At 40.5% G+C, this 24,255-nt stretch overlaps 1 protein-coding gene across 3 annotated transcripts in view; it reads left to right on the top strand.

The window, feature by feature from the left end:
- Nucleotides 1–24,255, top strand: part of TMEM185A (transmembrane protein 185A) — an 84,105-nt gene that overhangs the window by 26,527 nt on the left and 33,323 nt on the right. For all 3 annotated transcript variants that reach the window (XR_013169543.1, XR_013169544.1, XM_077146454.1), the window contains exons 2-4: nt 15,569–15,745; nt 17,936–18,143; nt 22,783–22,866. Coding sequence is in view for 1 of the 3 variants with exons in the window: in XM_077146454.1 (XP_077002569.1) it covers nt 15,569–15,745; nt 17,936–18,143; nt 22,783–22,866 (469 nt within the window). In the remaining 2 variants the exon portion in view is untranslated. The remainder of the gene's footprint in view (nt 1–15,568; nt 15,746–17,935; nt 18,144–22,782; nt 22,867–24,255) is intronic.

Below are 24,255 nucleotides of genomic sequence, written 5' to 3'. Positions count from 1 at the left end.
ATTTATCATAAAAATCGACTTTTCTTTTTTGTGTGAAAAATAACATATATACATATATATAACATATAAACAAAAAAGCAATAAATTTAAAACCGCATTGCAGTTAGTTGTAGAACAGATATCAGAGTTTGGTATGGGTTACAATTCCACAATTTTAGGTTTTTACTTCTAGCTGCTCTAAGATGCTGGAGACTAAAATATCAATATAATGATTCAGCAATCATACTCATTTGTTAAATCCTTTCTTCTCTGTTACAACTCCAGCTTCTCTTTTGATATTTCTCCCACTCTTTAGGGATATTAGGGTTATGGCCATTCTAGCTTGTTCATGTTGGAAGGGGCTGTCGATAATATGGGATAGGGGGATGGAACTAATTGATGTACTGGAGAGGCTGGCCCCTCTGCATTTCAGGACTTATCTGGTCCATCTGGAGGTTGTAGATTTCTGGAAAGTTATCCTAGTGCACGACAGCTTTTTTAGAATCTTACATAATGCCTGTGGTAGTTAGATTCAGTTGTCAACTTGGCCAGGTGAAGGTACCTAGTTCTTTTGCTGTGGACATGAGCCAATGGTACATGAACCTTATCTGTTGCTCATTACATCTGCAGTCAGCTAAGAGGCGTGCCTGCTGTAATGAAGGATGTTTGACTTAAATGACTGGTGCTTAAATGAGAGAGGTCAATGTAGCACAGCCAAAGCAGCTCAGCATACCTCATCTCAGCATTCGCAGCTCAGCCCAGGCCCTTGGAGATGAAGAAAGAAATCAGCCCAGGGAAAGTTGTTGGAACCCAGAGGCCTGGAGAGAAGGCCAGCAGAGAGCACCCTGTGCCTTCCCACATAAGAAAGAACCTCTGTTGAAAGTTAGCTGCCTTTCCTCTGAAGAACTAATGAAATAAATCCCCTTTTATTAAAAGCCAGTCCATCTCTGGTGTGTTGCATTCTGGCAGCTAGCAAACTAGAACAATGCCCAACGTATTCTTTAGACTTGGCGGGAATGGTTTTGGTTGGAGTTTGGCAAGTTATAAGTAGCAGTATCTAACTAAAGCTTATGTAAGTGTGGCCTCCAGAGTAGCCTCTCGACTGTATTTGAAATCTCTCAGCCACTAATACTTTATTTGTAACACTTCTTTTTTCCCTTTTTGGTCAGGATAGCATTGTTGATCCCACGGTGTGAGGGCCAGGCTCCCACACCACCAGGGAGAATTTCATCCCTGGATGTCATATGACACATTGCAGGGAGGGCAATGGCTTCACTTGCAGAATTGGGCTCAGAGAGAGAGAGTCCACATCTGAGCCACAAAAGAGGTCCTCCAGAAGTAGCTCATAGGCATACCTATAGGTAGGCTAAACTTCTCTTCTACATGCATACGCTTCATAAGATCAAGCCTCAAGATCAAGGGCTTGGCCTATTGATTTGGGTGTCACTAATGATTGATGCAGTATCAGGAGTTTCCCCGGTGGTAAAGTTTAATAGTTCCATATTTTGTCTCCTATCCCTCAAGGGACTTTGTCAATACTTTTTGATTATCAGCTTAATATACTCTGGGATGTATCCAGGCATTACATTAAGCTATACAGGATTAAAAACTCTCATTCTTCTTCTGGGATCCCTGTGTTTGGACTGTTTAAATGATCTTTCCAGACAGATTGAATTAGATTATGTACTACAGAAAAGTTATGTTCTGGACAAGATAAACCTTTCTTCCTTTGGTCTCAAAGAATAGATCTAAAATACAGACAATGTATTTTAACCTTTATCCTTACCCTTGAATACTGAATTCCCTTAATCCCAACCTGATCAGCTTCATTCTTATCTCTAAATACCAGGTTATACATATATAAAGCAGCCTCTCAAAATCCAGAATTAAAAATTAGCACTCTGGTCTAAATGTGACTGCTATAAGAGCTTACAATCTAGGCCCCTGTTTTCTTCTAAGTATTTCCTAAATGAGATCATACAATATTTGATCTTTTGTTTCTGGCTTATTTTGCCTCACCAAATGTACCACAGGTTCATTCACAATGTTGCATGCCTCACAACATCCTTCCTTCTTGTAGCAGCACAGTATTTGATCATATGTATACAATATTGTTCCCCAATCTACTTCTCAGACAGTGCATCCTTCAGCCACCTGCATTCATTGGGCATCGCGTATAATGTCCCAAGTCAACAGTCCATCAACACTCTCAATTTTAGATAATTTATTGTTCCCAAGAGAAAAATAACCGATAAACATACCCTCGCCAAGTAGAAATTCTAAACCTCCCTTAAGTCTTGTTCCTGCCCCCATTATTTACCCCTGGTGTTGCTGTGGCACTGTTAATGTTTTCCTGTTAAACATTGTCCATAGCATGCAATAGCAGTTTTTCCCCATATCCTGAACTTATACATTCTTTATACAAGATTTATACCTTTGCAGTAATTCATGTGGGAATTTATTTATATTTGTAGTGTTAATCTGTGGAACACATGGGTCTATATAACCCTTTACAATCACTTTCACCTTCAATATGGTAATATTACTTATAGACCCACTAATGAACTACCTTCGCTTTTATCTGTTCTCTTATATTTAAGTTCAACTTCATTGGCTAACTGTTAACCCTTCTCTCGCTTCAGTGTATCTCTACGCCCCTATATTCTGTACTATGAGCCTCTAATTTTACCTTTACCATGGTCATAAAAGTGGAATCGTACAGTATCCTTTTATCTGGCTTATTTCCCTCAGTATTATGTCCTCAGGGCTCATCAACCTTGTCATATGCTTTAGGATGTCATTTCATCTTACTGCTGCATAATATTCCATCGTAAGTTTATAAGCACATTTTGTTAATCCACTCACCTGCTGATGGATTGTTTCCATTTTTTGGTGATTGTGAATGATGCTCCTGTGAAAATCAACGTGCAAATGTGTCACTGCTTTCAGCTCTTCTGGGTGCATATAGAGTAATAGTATTGCCCGGTCATAGGTAAATTACAATATTTAGTTTCTTATGGAAACAGGAAACTGTCTTCCATAGCAGCTGTACCATTATACATTCCCACCAACAGTACATTAGTATCCCAATTTCTCCACATCCTCTCCAACATTTATAGTTTCCCCTTTGTTTAATAGCAGCCATTATTATAGGTGTAAGGTGGTATTCTCATTGTAGTCTTGATCTGTATTTCCCTTATACCTGATGAAAATGAGCATCTGTTCATGTGCTTTTGAGCCACCCATCCTTGCTGTTTGCAAAATGTCTATTCATATCTTTAGCCCATATTATAATTGAGTTGTTTGTTCCTTTGTTGTTGAGTTGTATGATTTCTTTATGTATATAGTATAGCAAACCCTTATTCAATAGGTGATTTCCAAATATTTTCTCCCATTGAGTTGGCTGCCTCTTCAACTTTTTGACAGTCTTTTGAGGCACAAAAGCATTTGATTTTCAAGAGTGCCCATTCATCTTTTTTTTCCTTTTGTTGTTCAGCTTTGGGTGTCAAGTTTAGGAAGTTACCTCCTATTATTAGGAGTTTCTATATTTTCTTCTAGGAATTTTATGGTAATGGTTCTTATATTTAGATCTTTGATCCACTTTGAGTTAATATTTGTATAGGGTATAAGACAAGGGTCCATTTTCATTCTTTTGGCTACTGATATCAGTTCTCCCTTTCCTATTTATTGAAGAGACTGTTTTGTCCCAGTTCAGTAGGTTTGGAAGTCTTGTTGAAGATCAGTTCACCATAGATTTAGTGGTCTGTCTCCACACTCTCAATTCAATTCCATTGGTCAATACTTCTGTCTTTGTGCTAGTATCATGCTGTTTTGACCACTCTGGCTATATAATGAGCTTTAAAATCAGGAAGTGTTAACCTACTACTTCGTTCTTTTTTAGGATTTTTCTTTCTATTCTAGGTCTCTTTCCCTTCCAAATGAATTTGATAAGTAGCTTTTCCAAGTTTTCAAAGTAGGTTGTTGGAATGGTGATTGGCATTGCGTTGAATCTGTAGATAAATTTGGGTAGAATTGACATCTTACTTACATTTAACCTTCCTATCCATGAGCAGGGAATGTCTTTCCACCTGTTTAGATCTTCATTGATTTCTTTTAGCAATATTATGTGGTTTTCTGTGTACAAGTCCTTTACATCCCTAGTTAAGTTTAATCAAATACTTGATTCTTTTAGTTGCTGTTTTGAATGGAATTTTTCCTGTATTGTCTCCTCTGTTAGTTCATTGCTTGTATATAGAAACATTACTAATTTTTGCACATTAATCTTGTATCCTGCCAGTTGGCTGAATTTGTTTAGCTCAAGACGCTTTATCATAGATTTCTCAGGATTTTCCCAGTACAGTTTTTTGTCATCTGCACATAATGAAAGTTTTACTTCTTCTTCTCTGATTTGGATGCATTTTTTTTCCTACCTGATTTCTCTAGCTAAAGTTTCTAGTACAGTGCCAAATAATAGTAGTAAGAGAGGGCATCCTTGTTTCCTTCCCATTCTTAAGTGGAAGGCTTTCAGGCTCTCATCATTGAGTATGATCCTGGCTATGGGTTTTTTCCTATATGCCTTCTATCATATTCAGGAAGTTACCTTTAATTCCTACCTTTTGAAGTCTTTTTATCGGACAAGGATGTTGAATTTTATCAAATGCTTTTTCAGAATCAGTTGAGATGATCATATGATTTTTCCCTTTCAGTTTTTTAATGTGCTATATTATATTGATTGTTTTTTTTTGTTTGTAGAACCATACTTGCATTCCTGGTATCAACTCCACTTGGTTGTGGTGTATAATTCTTTTAATGTGTTGTTGTATTTGATTTGCTGGTATTTTGAGAATTTTTGCATCTATATTCATTAGGAGATTGGCCTGCAGTTTTCCTTTCTTATAGCATTTTTACCCAGTTTTGATATTAGAGTGATGTTAGCTTCATTGTGAATTTCCTCAGTTTTTTGAAAAAGTTTGAGCAGGATTGCTTTTAGTCCTTCTTGAATGTCTGATAAAATTCCCCCTTGAAGCCATCTGGCCCTGGGCTTTTCTTTGTAGGAAGATTTTTGATGATTGAGTGAATATCTTTACTTGTGATTGGTTTGTTGAGATCTTCTGTTTCTGCCTGAGTCATTGTAGCTTGTTTGTGTGTCTCCAGGAATTTGTCCATTCATCTAACTTACCTAGTTAGTTGGTGTATAATTGTTCATAGTATCCTCTTATAATTTCTTTTATTTCTTCAGGGTCTGTGGTAATGCACCCCTTCTCATTTCTGATTTTGTTTATTTGCATCCTCTCTCTTTTTTTCTTTGTCAGTCTAGCTAATGGCCCATCAATTTCATTGATTTTCTCAAAGAACCAACTTTTGGTTTTATTGATTCTTTCTGTTATTCTTTTATTCTCCCATTTGTTTATCTCTGTTTTAATCTTTATTATTTCTCTTCTTCTGTGTGCTTTGGGTTATTTTGCTGTTTTTTCTCAAATTCCTCCAGGTGTGCTGTTAAGTCCTCAATTTTTGCTCTTTCTTGTTTTTTAATATAGGCATTTAGAGCAATAAATTTCCCTCTCAGCACAACCTTGGCCACATCCCATAAGTTCTGATAAGTTGTATGCTTATTTTCATTCATCTCCAGGTAGCTACTGATTTCTCTAGCAATTTCTTCTTTGACCCACTGGTTATGTAAGAATGTGTTATTTAATCACCATATATTTGTGAATGTTCTCATTTTTTGGTGGTTATTGAGATCCAGCTTCATCCCATTGTGATCAGAGAAAGTGCTTTGAATAATTTCAATATTTTTAAATTTAGAAAGACCTGTTTTGTGCCCTAGCATATGTTCTGTCTTGGAAAATGTTCCATGAGCACTAGAGAAGAATGTATATCCTTGCGCTTTGGGGTGGAATGACCTATATATGTCTGTTAGATCTAATTTGCTTATCAAGTTATTTAACTTCTCTATTTCCTTGTTGATCTTCTGTCTGGTTGTTCTTTCTATAGAGGAGAGTGGTGTATTGAAGTCTCCTACTATTATTGTTGAAACATCTATAGCTCCCATTGGTTTTGCCAATGTCTCATGTACTTTGGAGCTTCTTGATTGAGAATATAAACATTTATGATTGTTATATCTTCTTGGTGAATTGACCCTTTAATTAGTTTATAGTGTCCTTCTTTGTCTCTTATGAGGTCTTTACATTTAAAGTCTTTTTTGTCCGATATCAGTATAGCTATTTCTGCTTTCTTTTTGTTACAACTTGTGTGGGAAATCTTTTTCCATCCTTTTACTTTCAATCTATTTGTATCCTTGTGTCTAAAATGAGTCTCTTGTAAGCAGAATATAGCAGGATTATGTTTCTTAATCCATTCTGCCAATCTGAGTCTTTTTTTTTTTTACGTGGGCAGGCACTGGAAATTGAACCCAGATCTTCAGCATCACAGGCGGGAACTCTGTCTTTTTTTTTTTTTTTTTTTCCAGCTGGGAGAACTCCTTTTAGTATATCTTGTAGGACTGGTCTCTTGTTGACAGATTCTTTCAGGACTTGTTTGCCTGTGAAAATTTTAATCTCCCCCTCAATTTTGAAGGACATTTTGGCTGACTACAGAATTCTTGGCTGGAGGTCTTTCTCTTTCAGGATCTTGAATATATCATACCACTGCCTTCTTGCCTCCAGGGTGCTAGTTGAGTAGTCTCAACTCAGGCTTATCTGGTTTCCCCTGTATATAGTAGGTTGTAGGTTGTTTTTCTCTTGCCGCTTTCAGGATTTTCTGTTTCTCTTCAACATTTGACAGATTGATTGGTATGTACCTTGGGAAAGGCCTATTTGGATTTATTCTGCTTGGAGTTCCTTGACTTGTATATTTATGTCCTTTATGAGGGTTGGGAAGTTTCCCCCCATTATATTCTCAACTACTCTTCCTAACCCTTTACTCCTCTCTTCTCCTTCTGGGACATCCATGATTCTTACATTTGAGCACTTTGTTTTGTCTATCATTTTTCTGAGTTCCCATTCAGTTTTTTCCATCTTTTTTTGCCATTTGCTGTTTTGAATCTTCAAAGTTAATTATCCTGTTCTCCATATCCCTTATTCTTTCTTCTGTCTCTTCAAATCTGGTGTTGCTGCCTCTAGTATGTTTTTTATTTGGTTACCAGAGTCTTTAATCTCTGTGATTTCTGATATTTTTCTTTTTATCCTTTCAAATTCCTCTTTGTGCCCTTCTACTGTCTTCTTGATCTCTTTTATGTCATTTTGCTGTCCCACTTATTTTATTAAGTAGAGTTGTATGAACAACTTTGATTAGTTGTTCCAACGTCTGTGTCTCCTCTGGTGTTTTAATTTGGTCATTAAGCAGGGCTATATCTGTCTGCATTGTGATATGCTTAGTGAGCTTCTGCTGTCTTTGCAGCATGTAAATAACTTGATTTACTTTGGAAGGCCTTGTGTATGCAGGATGGTTGTACAGTAGGGAGCAGGGCACAGGGTGGGGCACTCAGTACAGTGATTTGTTTCAGGGCAGGATGTTATGCTGATGCTTGTGAACGTGGGCACCCGGCAGCCAGGGAGGATGTAGCTGTGTGGGTGCACCGGTCTGGGGGGCGTAACCCTGGTGTATGCTGGTCTAAGGCATGGGGCCCTTTGTGCATAGGCATAGAGCTGTGGCAGCGGTCAGCATTATGCCTTCATGGATTTGGGGCAGATGTGACCTGGCTGTGCAGTTTGGCACTTTCTCAGAGCTAGGAAGTGAGGCTGAGGGCTGTATGCATGTGTGTTTCTAGGACTGCTATAAAGTGTGGTTCCCAGAACTGAATGACATGATTGGGGGCTCGTGCACATGTGTGGGCGTGGAGTGCTGTAAACGGATGTTCAGAGCTCAGATGGGGCAGAGTGAGGCTGTGCAACACTCTGGGCAGGGGGCAGGGGTAGCCTAGGTATGGAGGTTAGTGCCCACAGCCTTTATGCGCTGGCAATAGCCTGCAGGGAAGAGGGATTGGGAGATAGTGCTTGGGAGGGGTCAGGAGAGGTGGATTGGGATGCACTTGGGGTGGGGGTGGGGGGCAGGTACTGCACTGGGGGCTGGTGGGGTGGGGGTACCTGGAGCATGGGGAATGGGAGCGGGTGAGGGGGTTAGGGTGAGCGGGGTGTGGGTGAGTCACCAGTCATTGGCCTGCACTGGTGAGGGTAGCACATCCAAGGAATGCGGCCTGGCTTACATCCTAGTTCCCAGCTCCCGTCTGTGCACTCCTGTGGACTCCACATCTCCACACCAGGCTACAGCCTTCTACCTCTCAGTTCCTTGGGCTGTGCAACCAGGGCTGCCACATATGGTGCAGAAGGCTCTCCCAGGTCAGCTGCACTCCTGAATCGCTGCCTGTTGCCCTCCTGTCCCTTCTCTAACTTTTCTGCAGAGCAGGGCCAAGCTCAAGCTACTCCATACACCCATCTTCCCGGAAGTCCCTCTCCCTCACTTTTGAAGTATAATTTGTCTGGCTACAGAATTCTAGCCTGGAAGTCTTTCTCTTTCAGAATCTTAAATATATCATACCCCTGCCTTGCCTCCATGGTGCCTGTGGAGTAGTCTGAACTCAGTCTTATGTGGCTTCTCTTGTACGATAGCTTTTTATGTGCTGCTTTCAGGATTTTCTGCTTTTCTTCAACATTTTCAGACAGATTAATATGTGTCTTGGAGTAGACCTATTTGAGTTTATTCCATTTGGGTTTCATTGTGCTTCTTTGATTTTCATATTTATGGTTTTTTTTAATAAGGGTTAGGAAGTTTTCCCCCTTTATCTCTTCAGTTAATCTTCCTACCCCCCCTTTACTCCTCTCTTCTCCCTCTGGGACACCGATGATTCTTATATTCGTGCACTTTGTTTTGTCCATCATTTCCCTAAGGTCCAATTCCCATTTTCCATCTGTCATTTGTTCTTTTGTGTGTTCAAAATCAGTTGTTCTGTTCTCTATTTTGCTTATTGTATTAGTTAGGGTTCTCTAGAGAAACAGAATCAACAGGAAATATTCGTAAATATAAAATTTATAAAAGTGTCTCATATAACCTTGGGAATGCAGAGTCCAAAATCTGTTGGGCAGACTGTGAATCTGACAATTCCAATGGACGGTCTGGATGAACTCTACAGGAGAGGCTCGCTGTCTGAAGCAGGAAGAGAGCCTGTCTCTTCTGAATCCTCCTTAAAAGGCTTCTAGTGATTAGATTAAGCATCATTCATTACAGAAGACACTCCCATTGGCTGATTACAAATGGAATCAGCTGTGAATGCAGTTGACATGATATGATTTAATTTAATGAAATGTCCTCATAGCAAAAGACAGTCCAGCACTTGCCCAACCAGACAAACAGGTACCACCACCTGGCCAAGCTGACACATGAACCTGACCATGACACTTATTCTTTCTTCTGCCTCTTCACATCTGCTGTTGTATATCTCTAGTCTATTTTATTTGGTCTACAGTATCTTTTATCTCTGTGATGTCTGCTATTTTTTATTTATTTTTTTCATACTCTGCTTTATGCTCTTCTGGTCTCTTCTTGATCACTGCCAGCCTATTGATTTTATTTAATAGAGTTGTATAAATGTCTTTGATTAGTTATTCCAAAGACTGTGTCTCCTTCAGAGTAATTTGGTCTTTAGGTTGGGCTGTATCTGTCTGCATCTTCACATGCTTTGTGATTTTATGTTGCCTTTGAGGTGTGTAATTATCTTGATAGGGTTACTTTGGAGGTTGATTTACCTCAATAGTGTAAGGATTTTTTTTGTGTGGGATGGGTGTGGGGCAGGATGCAGCGGTATGAAGCAGGACTAGGTGTGGGGCAAGTGCACCAGGCTGGTGCCCAGTAGCATGGGGTGCAGTGCATGCAGTTGTGGGGTGGCAGCATGGGGTCTGTGGAGGCGGGGTGCGACTTGGGCAGGCCTCAAACCACAGAAGCAGGGCTTGGTGTGGGATCATGGAGGCAGGGCATTGCAGGAGGTAGATTGGGGGGAGGTGACTGGTATACAGGGCATGGGGGTTGGTGTGCGTGGGAGTACGGGTCACAGGGAGCAGGAGGGCATGGCATGGGTGCATGGAGGGGATATGTGGGCATGGTGCAGGTGTGCATGTGGAGAACTGGGTTCGTGGTGGTCAGGGCACAGAGGCTGTGGCACAGGGGGCAGCATGGGGGTGTGGCACTGATGTGCATGTGAGTGCCTGCAAGTAGGGGTGGGAGATGTGGTGGGCTGGGATAGTGAGGGTGTGGGGGGGCAGGGTGGGCATGGTGCAGGGTTCTAGAGGGCGGGGCATGGGTATGTAGAGTTGGGGCATGGCAGGATGGGGGGTTGTGCACATGCATGGGGTGGGAGGAACAGGGTGAGGATATGTGGGTCCTTGGGGAAGTGGTATGGGGGTGCTTGGGGTGCCAAGGGGCTGGACTTGGGTGCATGGGGGTATGGGATTTGGGTATGGAGGGCAGAGGTTGGATGCCATGCACATTGGTGTGGCACATTCAAGAAATGGGGCTTGGTTTACTTCCTAATCCACACCTCCATGTCTGTGCACCCCTGAGGACTCTGGGCTTCCATTTGGAAAGGATCAAGTTAGGCTGCTTGCACTAGGTGGATAGTTTCTGGTTCTTTGCATCTCATTTCTTTAGCCTTTTCAACCAGGGCCTCCTTATGTGTGTTGAAGAACCTGTCAGGTCACTTACACCCTGGAATTTTTCTGACACCCCTCTAGCTGTTCCTTGGAGCAGGGGTAAACTCAGTCAATTCTGTTCCAGCATCTTCCCAGAAGTCCCCCTGGGTTCTTCTTTTCTAATGTAAACATTTGATACTATAAATTCCCCTAAGCACTGCTTTAGCTGCATTTCAGAAATTTTTATATATTTTGTTTTCATTTTAATTTATTTTAATATAGTTTATTACTTTTCTTCGTGTGGTTTTTTTTGCTTTCCTGTGTATTATTTATAAGTGTGTGGTTTAATTTTCAAGTATTTTGATAATTTTCCATTGTCTTTCTGTTATCGATTTTTGGCTTAATTCCATTATACTTATAAGTTTACTTTTATCATTGCAATCCTTTTAAATTATTGAGGCTTGTTTTTTGGCCAGAATACAGTCTATCTTGTATTTGTATTATACAGTCTAATTTGTATTCTGCTGTTACTGAGAGAAATGCTTTATTAAAATCAGTTCGCTCTAGTCGGTTGACAGTATAGTTACAGTCTTGTATATCTTTAATAATTTTGTGTGTTCCATCAATACTGAGAGTGGAATATTAATTTTCAACTGTAATTGTGGATCTAATTTTCCTTTTGGTTGATTAATATTTTCTTCATGTAGAAAATTAAGTAGTGCCCCTATTTGTCCCTGATAATATTCCATGTTCTGAAATATGCTTTTTCTTATTATGTGATAGGTAGAATGTTTCCCCAAAGATATCCACACCCTAAACCCTGGAACCTGTGAATATATTATGTCACATGGCAAAAGGGATTTTGCAGATGTAATTAAGGTTACAGTATCAGTTTTCCATTGCCACCATGACAGATTACCAGAAACTTAAATGTGGCTTAAAACTACACAGATTTACTACCTCATGGTTCCACAGATCAGAAATCCAGGTGCAGCATGGTTCAGTTGGGTCTTCTGCTTAGAATCTCACAAGGTCACAATAAAAGTGTTGGAAGGGCTGTATTCCTTTGTGGAATAGATCCCTTTCCAAGTTCATTCAGGTTGTTGTAAGAATTCAGTTCCTTGCAGTTGTGCGTAGGCCTGCAGTCCCCGTTTCTTCGTTGCCTGCATACCTTGGCTTATGGGTCCCTTCCTCTGTCTTTAGAGTCAACTGTTCAACACAGCACAACTCTTAGTCCAAAGAACATGCCAGATAGAAGATTAGACGTGGGTTTTGATTTGGGACTTAGGGACAGGAGAACAATTCTTCCCATTGGTGGCTGGTTGGGAAATGGAAGTCTGCACTCCTTCCAAAACCAAGAGAGTGAGGAGAGCTGGTAGGGGCCTTATAAGGTTCAGAGTCCTGCAAGAGTTCATTATCAACAGTGATTAGGGGAGGGGAGTTTTAATGTTTTGATGCTGTGGTCTGATCACCTAGGCTGCTATGTGCTCAAGGCTCCAACCTTTTCCTTTAGGGAGGGGGTCCCAACCCTTGGGTTGCCACACCAGCAATGATAGATTGATTCCTTCTCATGTTTGGAATCCCTCTCACTTCCCCTTCTGCTTCATCTCTTCTCTGCCTTCTTCTGCTGCTTTTAAGGCTCATGTGGTTGCATCAAGTTGTCTTACTGTGTTATCCAATCTGGTTACATTGGCTCCATCTGCATATTATATTTTAGGGTTCACTGATAAATAACCTTAATTCCACCTGCCAATTCCCTTAACAGCAATATCTACATTAGTGTTTGATTGAAAAACAAGGAGACAGCAATCTTGCAGGATATCTTTAGAATTCTGCCTACCACAGTTATGGACCTTAAGATATGGATGGTATCCTGGATTATCCAGTTGTGTTCAGTCTATTCATGTGAGCCCTTGAAAGTAAAGAACTTTCTCTGGCTGGAAGCAGGCAATATGGTAGAAAGAGAAGTCAGAGAGATTTGAAGTGTGAAAAGGATTCAGTATGTTGTTTCTGGCTTTGAGGTGTCGGGTTCTGTGTGAAAGTACTGGAGAGAGTCCACTACTGTCTAAGGGACTCCAGCTAACAGCTGACAGCCAGCTAGTAAACAAGAACCTTAGTCCTACAACCACAAAAAAACTGGATTCTACCAACAGCTTGAATCAGCTTGGCAGCAGATTCTTCTCTGAACCTCCTGATAAGAGCCCATACAGCTGACAGCTTGATTTTGATTTTGTGAGACTCTAAACTGACAATTCACCTAAGCCCACCTAGATTTCTAACCTACAGAATTGAGTTAATAAATATGTATTGGTTTAAGTTGCTAAATTTGTAATAATCTGTTACAATAGAAGACAAAAACAGATATTAAATAGTTATTCTACCTTTCTTTAGATTGTGTTTGCTTAGTATATCTTTTTTCTATCATTTATAAATCTATCTGTGACTTTTTAGATAAAGAGGGTGTTCTAGTTTGCTAGCTGCCGGAATGCAATATACCAGAAACGGAATGGCTTTTAAAAAGGGGAATTTAATAAGTTGCTAGTTTACAGTTCTAAGGCCAAGAAAATGTCCCAGTTAAAACAAGTCTATTCAAATGTCCAATCTAAGGCATCCAGGGAAAGATATCTTGGTTCATGAAGTCTGATGATGTTCAGTGTTTCTTTTTTTTTTGTGTGGGCAGGCACTGGGAATCGAACCTGGGTGTCCAGCATGGCAGGCAAGAACTCTGCCTGCTGAGCCACTGTGGCCCACCCTCAGTATTTCTTTCTCAGCTGGAAGGGCACATGATGAATGTGGCAGCATCTGCTGGCTTTCTCTCCAGGCCTCTTGTTTCATGAAGATCCCCAGGAGGCATTTTCCTTCATCTCCAAAAGTTGCTGGCTGGTAAACTCTCTGCTTTGTGGTTCTGCAGTGTTCTCTGCTCTCTCAGAATCTCCTTGTTTTCCTGTCATTCTCAAAAGAAACTATACTTCATGGTTCTACAGAGTTCTGAAGCTTTCTCCAAAATACTTTTATAGGATTCCAGTAAACTAAATAAGACCCCCCTGGAATGGGTGGAAACATGTCCCACCTACCAAGTTTAATACCTGTACTTGATTGAGTCACATCTCCATGGGGATAATCTAATCAAAGTTTACACCATACAGTATTAAATAGGGATTAGAAGAAACGGCTGTCTTTACAAAATGGGATTAGGATTAAAGTGTGGCTTTTCTAGGGTACGTACAGCCTTTGAAACCAGCACAGAGGGTTTCTCATAGACACCATATACTTGTCTTACTTTTTTATCCAATCCAACAGTGTCTTTTAATGGTGTTTAGACCAGTTGCATTTAATGTAACTCAGTAAGTTTGGACTTCAGTTAACTTCTCATTATTTGTTTTCTCTTTGTCCTGTCTGTTTTTTGTTGCGTTTTCCCTATTATCTTGCTTTTTTTTCTTCATTTTTTTTTGTATGATGTTATTCTGACTCCGCCTCACTATTGGTTTAGTCATTTCTAGGTCTCTTTGTATTTGTTGTTTTTTTTCTCCTGGTGATATGTCATAGTTTCCTGTTTTGTTGCATGCTTTGTGATTTTTTATTGGATGTTGGACATTTTGAATATTACATTGTCAGGTACTGGATTTTGTTGTGTTCATTTGTGTTAGACTTTGTTTCAGCACATAGCTAAGTTACTTGGAATTCATTGGATCCTTTTGAGGCTTGCTTTTTAATTTTTGTTAGGGCAGAATTCAGAATAGTCTTCCATGTAGGGCTTTTGCCCTACTATTAAGGCAATACCACTGAGGACTCTTCCTGATTGTGTATTATGAGGTCTTTCTCCTTTGTCTGGTGGGAATGTGAACTATTATCAGTCTTGTATGTGCTCCAGAAGTTTTTCAGCTTACTGCTTTTCAATGGTTCCTTTCTCTGCCTTCGGGTGGTTTCTTCTCACATGCACACACATGAGTATTTAGCCAGAGAGTGCAGGGCACCCGTCTACAGATTTTCTGAGTGCTGTTTTTGTGTTTCCATCTGACACAGCTTCTGGCTGCTTTGGGCTTTCTGACCTCTGATCTCTGTAGGCCGGAAGATCTGAACAAGACTGCCCTGGTCTGTTTGGACTTCCCTTCCTGTGCTGCGACCTGGAAACTGCCTCCAGGCAGTAAGCTGGGGTGATTGTAGGGCTTACCTCACTTGTTGTCCTTGTTTTTGGCACCACAGTCCATCACTGCCTGTTATCCAGTGTCTGGGAATTCTTGTTTTATATATTGTGCTCAGTTTCTTGTTTAAGGCGGGAATATAAATCCAGTTCCTGTTACTAAACTAAGGGTGTAATAAGAAAGAAGTTTTTGACAATGGAGTTTCTAATTAATGTTTTAAGGGCAGCACTTCAGGAATTACCTTTTATGTGAGAAATGAGAATGTGAGTGTGTTTGCATGTGCAAATGTGTGTATATTTCATCCAGTCATGGAAGTACTAAAGTGTTGCTGTATATGAACATGACAGATGGTTGCCTTTTAAAATATTAAGTCAAATAATTAATCCATGGCAGATCTTAACCATATCCTCAACCTTTTCCAGTCTCTCTGTGTTAGTATGATTAGCGCCTTCTGCCTGGAATGCTTCTTCATCTCACTTTCCTTCTGGCAGCTTTCTATGTATCCTCCCCAAACCAGCTCCAGGGTCATCACTGTTGGGCTTCCCAGGGCCCTCCTGCAGAATCCCAATTTCCTCTTGTGGCTTCCTTGTAGCACCACTATAGCACATGGCATATGTCATTCTGTTATGTGTCCACCTCCCAAGAAGCCCTGAAAAGCAGGAAACTTAGTTTAGCCTGCTTATGTTTGTCTTATCCTCCAGTACAGTATATGCATTACATAGCGCTTCTCTTTTTGTGTGCTGAAAAATATTGCTATTATTACTACCCATATCAGTCTCCGGTGTTTGTAAAAAGAAATTCTCTTTAATTATTTTGCTTTTTTCCTAGTAAATTCCTCATCTATGCCTGTCTGCTGCTGTTTTCTGTGCTGTTGGCCCTTCGTCTGGATGGCATCATTCAATGGAGTTACTGGGCTGTCTTTGCTCCGATATGGCTGTGGAAGTTAATGGTCATTGTTGGTGCCTCAGTTGGAACTGGAGTCTGGGCCCGAAATCCCCAGTATCGGTAATACTGCTTTATAAAAATCTTCTGGCTCCTATCCTGAGGGAACCATAACTTATTTTTGTTTTTTCACTTTTACTGATAAAGTAAGGACCATTTTCTTTTCTATATTTTTTGGAGTTTTATAAAAATTATAGTATAGGCAAGCTGAATTCTAGGTTTTTAAAAATTAGGTGTCAAATGAATTTTCCCGCAGAGGTGGTGTTATTTTGGGTGGTCAGTCTCCTAGCCAGCTCACAAAAGCCTATATAATCCAAAATGTACCCAAAACATAAAATTATTTTACCATGGTAGGCTTAGAAGTATAAAACCATTATGTTTTTAGGAGAATGTATTCATAGCTCTTCCCTTGCTCATGAGGGCTATATCCTTCCCCAGTTCAGTCCTGGAACTGGGCCTTGCTTTGTCCCAGTCACCTAGTTCTGGGGTTTCAGGACTGTTAGTCTAGTGAAGGAGGTAGCTTGGCCAGGACACAGTGAGTCCCTGAAACAGGGACTGGGAAATGAGGACAGACGAGGGCTGAGAAGGAGAGTAGAGCCTTCGGGGGCAGGAGAGAGGCATAACATTTACCCTCTCCACCTGCCTACCCTTTTCTTCTTGAATGTCTCAGCAGATCCGAATTCCTTGGAAGGGAAAACCAAAGTGTGAAAGTTTTTCATTCCTCTATTTCTTTCCTTTCTCCTTTATAGAGACTGGAACTACAGAAAGAAAAAAGGGGGAGCTTGAGCCAGGGTGCAGGTGGGAGTTATTCTAACCTTTCCCTGGGAAGATGGGGGTGTGAAGGGACTCCCGGTGGACTGGTGGGGAGAGAAGAGGGGGTTATAAGTGGCTGTTCCTATGGGAGAATTGTAGAAGGCGGGGCCCTCTCAACTTGTTTAAATTCTTAGTTTTTAACTTTAGAAACAAGTTACACTTAGGTCACATAAAATTGGTATCACATATAAATTAAGAACTTCCTTAGATGTCCTCTGCTTAGCTGCTCCTTCTGATTTACTTTTCATGCCAAGAGAGTAAAGTACAAAGATCCTGGGCTGGGTGGGGCCAGGCACTTTCCATGTTGGTTTTTACTCATGTCTGCCTTATAAAGCAGAGCTATTTTAAAGCTCTTAGATGTTTTCTTAAGATTGTAGATACAAATCTTTACTTTTTCATGAGATATTTTCAGATGACTGTGATACAAGTTAAATAACTAAATATTTTCAGTTCTCCTAAGTGGTATTTAGAAGTTATTTGAACTTTGCTCTGTTGGTTTGATTTAAGATTTTTAGAGCAAGGAAAAGAATTAGATATGTGTGGCTGAATGTGCTGACTATGTAGCTGAGGTAGCTCTAGTGTTAAAGCTAACCAGTGGGAATGCTGCTGGGCACCTCAGCAGTAGCCACCCACCTCATTTGCTATGTCTCCTAAACTCAGGTGTATTGATCACCACCAAGACGTATCAGAATCTTAGTCTGTATTTTGAATGAACCTTTAAATGCCTAATTAAGCATTTTCCTGATTAGTGGCCTTATTTTTCAATTGCTAATCTATTATGTTCATATATGATACTTAGCTAATGAAGCTGGTTTTGTTTGAGAATATCTTTAACTGTTTTGCTCTTTGTCTTTCATCTACAGGTGTTAACTCATCCTAATGGAATAGAAAGGAAAATAAAAAAGACATTTAATCTTTTCAGTTATGTTTTAACATATCACCTAACAATAGCTACTAAATATTCTTGAAATTAACCCTCACTTGTTCATAAAGCTAGTGTTATTTTTAATAGTATTGCATGAAATGTAATTTATATGCTTTTTAATTCGTTGAAACATGAGGATCCTGAGATTTAAGGGACATTTGTCAATTTTAAGCAGTATAAACTATTGGCTTGAATAATCTTGGAAAAAGTGCTTATGTACAGCCAAGAAAATAATAGCTGGTTATTACTTGTGAAAATCCTTATACAGTTATGAAATTAAATCCTAGTTTGGTTATAATATTCATTTTTTGTCATGTGGTGGTTCTTTGATGTCTTAAAGATTCCCTATTAAGGGTTAGGTTTAAGTGAGATTTCTACTTGATTTTCCTTCACTTTTTGCCAAATGCACAAATAAAATTCAGTGTCAACATAAGTTGGTCTTTGCCATGGACTGCTTACTTGTAATAGAGATTCTGAACTGAGGGTGTTTTTTCCTTCTTTATGTCCCTTTTTAGAGCAGAAGGAGAAACATGTGTGGAGTTTAAAGCCATGCTAATTGCAGTGGGCATCCACTTGCTACTGTTGATGTTTGAAGTTCTGGTCTGTGACAGGATTGAGAGAGGAAGCCATTTCTGGCTTCTGGTCTTCATGCCACTGTTCTTTGTTTCCCCGGTATCTGTTGCAGCCTGCGTTTGGGGGTTTCGACATGACAGGTCACTAGAGGTGAGAGTTCATATACTTAAGAATGTTTTTTAAAAAGTAAAGTATTTTGATCAATTATTTTGATGTAAATTTTTTCTCTTTTGTTAGGAACAGATTGACCATTAAGTTTAGATCATGGTATATAAGGAAACGTAGATGATGGAAATAAGCATGTTTTTCTTTCTTTATTTAGAACGTACTGTTTTCACCCAGGCCATCAGATTTCTAACAGCTTCACATATTTCCACCACAGACACATGGTTAAACTGCCCTCTGGTTAGCTTATCCTGATGTTCCCATCTGTTTATTTCTTCATTCGATAACTGGTTCTGGAGGAGCAGCCACGGGTGGGGTGTGGCTAGTAGGTAGGGAAGGAGCATGGAGGGAGAGTACCTCTGACAGCCAAGTTACCCCCTTCCCAGGATGCTCAAAGCCTTTAGCAATCCAACCACTCATCTTCTGCTCCCCTCTGGCTACTGAAGAAAGTCATGTGACCCATGGACTAGGCCACCACAGATTTATGGTCTCCATCTTCAGCCCGTCCAGGCATTCTGAAGGGAGACATAATTCCCACCTCCAAGCAGTAAAAATTGATTGGGTGGCGGTCTATGGACTTACTCTGATTATGAGTAAAGCACAGTATACATTTGGTACATAAACATACAAAATTTCTCTGGAATTAAAATGTATTAGCGGAGGGATGATTAGGAGAAAATGTCTAAAAAGAATCCAGGACGGGGGGTTGACAATGAGAAGGGCCCCTCCTTGCTCCTCTGCAGCATGTTGCCTGTCTGTCCCTTCATGGTTCCCCTTCCATTAGCCAGCAGTCATACAAAAACTTTGCTATTCTTAAAGATAGACCCCTGTTGTGCTGCATTCTCACTGCATCCTCCTTCCTGATGAAGGCCAGCCACACACCTGGGTTTCAGATCCTATCCCCTTCCAGCTCCTTGAACCATTTACTCCTGAACTTATCCATGCTCTCCTTAGTGATTTTGGTCTTTCACATCGTAAAGAGAAATGAAAACAGCAACAAGACCCTCTCAACCTTTGGGTTAGCTGTTGTGCTTTTTGCCCCTTTTCAAAAAATATTTTTTGAAACAATACTCTGTTTCCTGTCTCCACTTCCTTACCTTTCCTTCCCTTCTCAGCCCACTGCAGTCTGGCTTCTGCTTCCTTCATTCTACAGAAATGGGCAGTTCCCTCCCTGTTGTTAAATCCAGTGGACCATTTTCATTCCCCATCTTTTCTGACCTCTATAGCCTCTGGTACTGTTGAGCATTTCTTGAAACATTTCTTTCCTTGGCTCCTGAGACACCCCTCATTCCTGGTCCTTTGACCTCTCTGGCAATCTGTCTTAGGTTCCTTTTCTGAGTTTTTTCCTTCACCTACTCCATACAAGTTGCTTTTTCTTAGGGTTCTAGTCTTAGACATTTTCAGTTCTCACTGTACATCTTTTCTCTGAATGGTCATGCTCACATATCCTGTTTCTACTACCACCTGTATGCTATCGGCTTCTAAGTTCATGTTTGTAAATTGAGATTTCTCCACTAGTCCCAGACTTCTTATCCAGCTTCACCTGAGTCTGCATTCCCTGTGTTGCTTAAAGGCACCATTTCTACCCAGTCAGGCAAACTTTTCCACTTTATGTCTCTGTAGCTTATTTTTTCCTATTACCTGAACAAATGAAGTAAAACCAAGCATTAGCATAATTTTCAAAAGTTTACATTTAAAAAAATCACTGAAACAAAACATTCTATTCATACCTGTTTGGTTCAGTGTTTCTCAGTAGAGGAGGGGAATGTGTTATTGGCATTTTGGGTAGACAAATTTTTTGTTGAGTATGACTTCCTAGGCATTGCAGGACAGTTATCCTTGAACCCTACCCACCAAATATATTAGCGGTGCCCCCACTCCCGCAAATATCTGTGACATGCAAAAATGTCCCTGCACATTTTCAGCCCACCCCCACCCCCACCCAGCAAGGAAAGCAGCACTGCCCTGATTTCGAAGCACTGAAAGCTGCCTCAGTACTGTTGGGTTGGTGCTAAGAAGGAAGTTTAAGAAATCTGTAAAAATGTGGAACTGTTTCTTAGTAAGCAAAGCATTTATAAGGGCTAGGACTGTGTTAGGCATGAAACCTGTATTTTCCTGAAACAAAGCTTTAGAAAGTAATTCTTTCACATCTCCTTTAAAAAGAAACAACATACTGGGAGTTGAGCTCCCTCTTGGTTCTTGTATTATAGAAGGAGGTGTATCTATATTTGTAGGGGGTAATTGGGGGTAGGCTCACACAGAGATGTGAGGGAGTACGGGTCTGGCAGCACTGTGTAGATGGGCAAGGAGTTGATATTTCTCAGGCTGAGGGAATAACAAAGGCATAGAGGCATGAGAAAATCTGTCATGCTGAACACCCTGCAGGTATTTCAAATATGACTGGAGCATAAAATGGAAAGGAGGAAATTGTGGGAGTTGGGAGAAAGAGAGACTGTTAAAGAGGTTGGGCTGAATAAGGGCCAGATCCACAGTTCTCCATGCATGCGCTTAGGAGAACCAGTGCACCGTCGTGAATTCACAGGAGCAACCTGGGATGTTTTATAGTTTTGAGGGGAAACAGTGATACCTGACATCTTTTGGGATACCATGCAGACTACCTTGAAGTAATTTACAGTTTCATTATTATGTCATGCTATATTCCTTTTGTTAATTTTACATCTTTGTAAAACTTGATTTTTGGCAGTTGCTGTGCTAAAACACTAGTTGTGTGTAAAACTAGTGTGGAAAACAGGTAATGAAGGTGGAAGTGTCCTATCTTGTTCCAAGTTTTGAGAAATTATGAAGTGCTAAATAGGCACATACATCTTGTGAAGAATTAGTTGTGGCTAGTTAAGAATAACACAGAATATTTTTCTTTTGTTCTGTGTGAATTATTTTTTCAAATGGCTATTTAGGATCTAAATACTTATTAAGTTTAGACCTAATCACTTAACTCAGTTGAACTGTTAGGTATTTCTTTTGTCCTTGGGGCTTATGAAAGAATTACTGAGTCACTAAGCCCCCGTGAGAACTTTTGAGAACCTCTGGGCCAGATCATAGGGCCATAACTAAAAGTTTAGATTTTCATTTTGTACATAATGGAGAGCCATCAAAGATCAGCAAGTAATGGGACCAGAAGATTGAGCAGCTTAGAGAGGCTTTGGGAGCAGAGGGTCATCAAGACTGGAGACAGGGAGGCCAGTAAGGAGGCTCCTGAAGTGTTGGTGGAAGTACTGGGGTGATGAGAAGGGCCTGAACTAGGCAACAGTAATTTGGATAGAGTGGCCTGAGGGATTCAAGAGACGTTTGGAAGGTGAAATGGACAGGGTTTGGTGACTAGATATGAAAGTTCAGTAAGAGGAGTATAGGACGCTTTCCAGGTTCATCGTTTGGGTAACTAGGTAGTTGTGCTACCTTACACTGAGATGGGTGGATATAAAAAGGGGAGGGAAGGGTACAAGGTTCAAGTGCATAATTAACTCAATTTGAGACTAGATTCATTTGGCGTGCCTATAGGTTAGCCAAAGAAGTGGCATATAGACAGATTTGAGAACCAACCAATAGGAAGTAATGGAAGTCATGAGTGTGGATAAAATGTATTTTCCCCCAGGCCTAGGGCAGAGCGAGTCAGTGAAAGTTTGTGTGTTTCTGTATATGTCCCTCAAGTGGGGAGAAAAGAAGACTGAGTTTAAAACTCTAGAGAAATCACCCTTTAAGGAAAGGAAAAAGAGCCAGCAACAGAGACTGGAAGGGAACTATTTGAGTAGTAGGAGGACACCAAGACTGCATGGTGTACCCTAGAAGCTGGAGGAGAGGTATAAGAAAGGAGTGGTCAGCATTATCAGATGCTACAAACACGCCCAGTAGGATGTAGACTGCAAAGTGTTCTGATGTCATGGTGGCCTTGATGAAAGCAGCTTCCATGTGGTCACGGAGGAGGAGGCAAGCTCCCAGTGGGTGGATTTGGAGTGGGAGGTGAGGCAATAGGGGCTTAAATATCTATGACCATCTCACAAAGCTGGGCTATAACAGAGGGAGAGAGCTAGGGCTAAGAGGGTTTACAGGATCAAGATGGGTAGTTTTGTTTCATTTAGGGGTTATATTTTTTGGTTTTAATGGGAAAGTTGACCTTGTTTCTGTGCTACAAGGATCAGTAGAATAGACAGGGTGAAAGATGTAGTAAAGAATCTGTAATTGATGTCTTGATTTGACAAAACTTTTGAGGAGTCAGAAAAGGAGTACTGGGATACAGAGTTAAGCCTGGGAGGAGAAGTATGAGGGTGGTTACAGATAGAGATTTTTGTTGGTAGAGGCAGTGAGGAGGCTTGGAGAGTCCCCTGCAGATTGGCAGTTTTAGGTGAACAAGGTCATAATCTGTACTGGCAGTGGATGGACTTTGAGTGTCATAAAGGGTGGGGCAGACACTGAGCAAAGTGAAAGAGGCAGGAGAAAGGAGCAATTTCCTCTTTGGCACAGTACTACTTTGCTTCTCTGGTGCAAAAAATCTGGAGTTTCCACTGTGAATGAAAGTCTTGCTTCATTGTTATTTGCAAGGCCTTTTAGTGAGTAAACCAAATAATTTCAACTTTTTCTTTGTTTAATTAATTATTCTCTTTATTTTCAGTTAGAAATCCTGTGCTCTGTCAACATTCTCCAGTTTATCTTCATTGCCTTAAGACTGGACAAGATCATCCACTGGCCATGGCTTGTATGTAATTTTTTTTGAACTTTTTAGTTGTATAATATAACATATATACAAAGCAAAGAAAGAAAAAAGCAACAGTCTTCAAAGCACTCTCTAACAAGTCGTTACAGGACAGATCCTGGTTTGTCATAGACCACCATATGGTCCTCTCAGATTTTTCCTTCTAGCTGCTCCAGAATATAGGATGCTAGAAGAAATAAATATTTTATCATCACAATCAACTTTTTAAAAAATTTTTCATAAAAAATGAAATATATACAGGGCAAGCCACAGTGGCTCAGCAGGCAGAGTTCTCACCTCCCATGCCAGAGACCCGAGTTCAATTCCTGGTGCCTGCCCATGTGAAAAAAAATAAAATAAATACATATATATATGAAAAAAAAACAAAAGCAATAAGTTTCAATACACAGCACCACAATTAGTTGTAGAACATATTTCAGAATTTCACATGTGCCACAATTCCATAATTTTAGGTTTTTACTTCTAGCTGCTCTAAGACACTGGAGACTAAAAGAGACATCAGTTTAATTATTCAGCAATCATATTCATTTGCCAAATCCTATCCTTCCTGTACAACTCCACCATCACCCTCAGTCCTTCTATCCCTCTCCCCTGGGGTGTCTGGGCTATGGCAATTCTAACTTTTTCATGTTGGAAGGGGCTGTCACTGATATAGGGTAGGGAGATGGAACTATCTGATGTTCTGGAGAGGCTGGGCCCTCTAGGTTTCAGGACTTATCTGGTCCAGGGACCCAACTGGAGGTTGTAGGTTTCTGAAAAGTTACTCTAGTGCATGGAACCCTTGTGGAATCTTATATATTGCCCTAGGTGTTCTTTAGGATTGGCTGGAATGGTCCTGGATGGGGTTTGGCAGGTTATGATGGGTAGCAAGGTCTAACTGAAGCTTGCACAAGAGTGACTTCCAGAGTAGCCTCTCAACTCTATTTTCACTCTCTCTGCCACTGATACTTATTAATTAGATTTCTTTTCCCTGATTTGGTCAGGATGTAATTATTGATCCCATGGTTCCAGCTCTGGATTCATCCCTGGGAATCCTCTCCCACGTCGTCAGGGAGATTTTCACCCCTGGATGTCATGTCCCACATAGGGGGCAGGGCAATGATTTCACTTGCAGAGTTGGGCTTAGAGTGAGGCCACATCTAAGCAACAAAAGTGGTTCTCTAGCAGTAACTCTTAGGTATACCTATAGGTAGACTAAGCTTCTCTGCTACCTACATAAGTTTCACAAGAGTAAGCCTCAAGATCAAGGGCTTGGCCTACTGATTTGGGTGTCCCTAAAGTTTGAAACAGTATCAGGGGATCCCCTGATGGTAAAGTTTAATAGTTCCATGTTTTTTCTCCCATCCCTCAAGGGACTTTGCCAATACTTTC

This window comes from Tamandua tetradactyla, chromosome X, assembly GCF_023851605.1.
Source record: "Tamandua tetradactyla isolate mTamTet1 chromosome X, mTamTet1.pri, whole genome shotgun sequence".
NCBI classification, from domain to species: Eukaryota; Metazoa; Chordata; class Mammalia; order Pilosa; family Myrmecophagidae; genus Tamandua; species Tamandua tetradactyla.
Note: the sequence above shows the minus strand (reverse complement) of the source record. Positions and strands in the feature narration are given on the sequence as shown.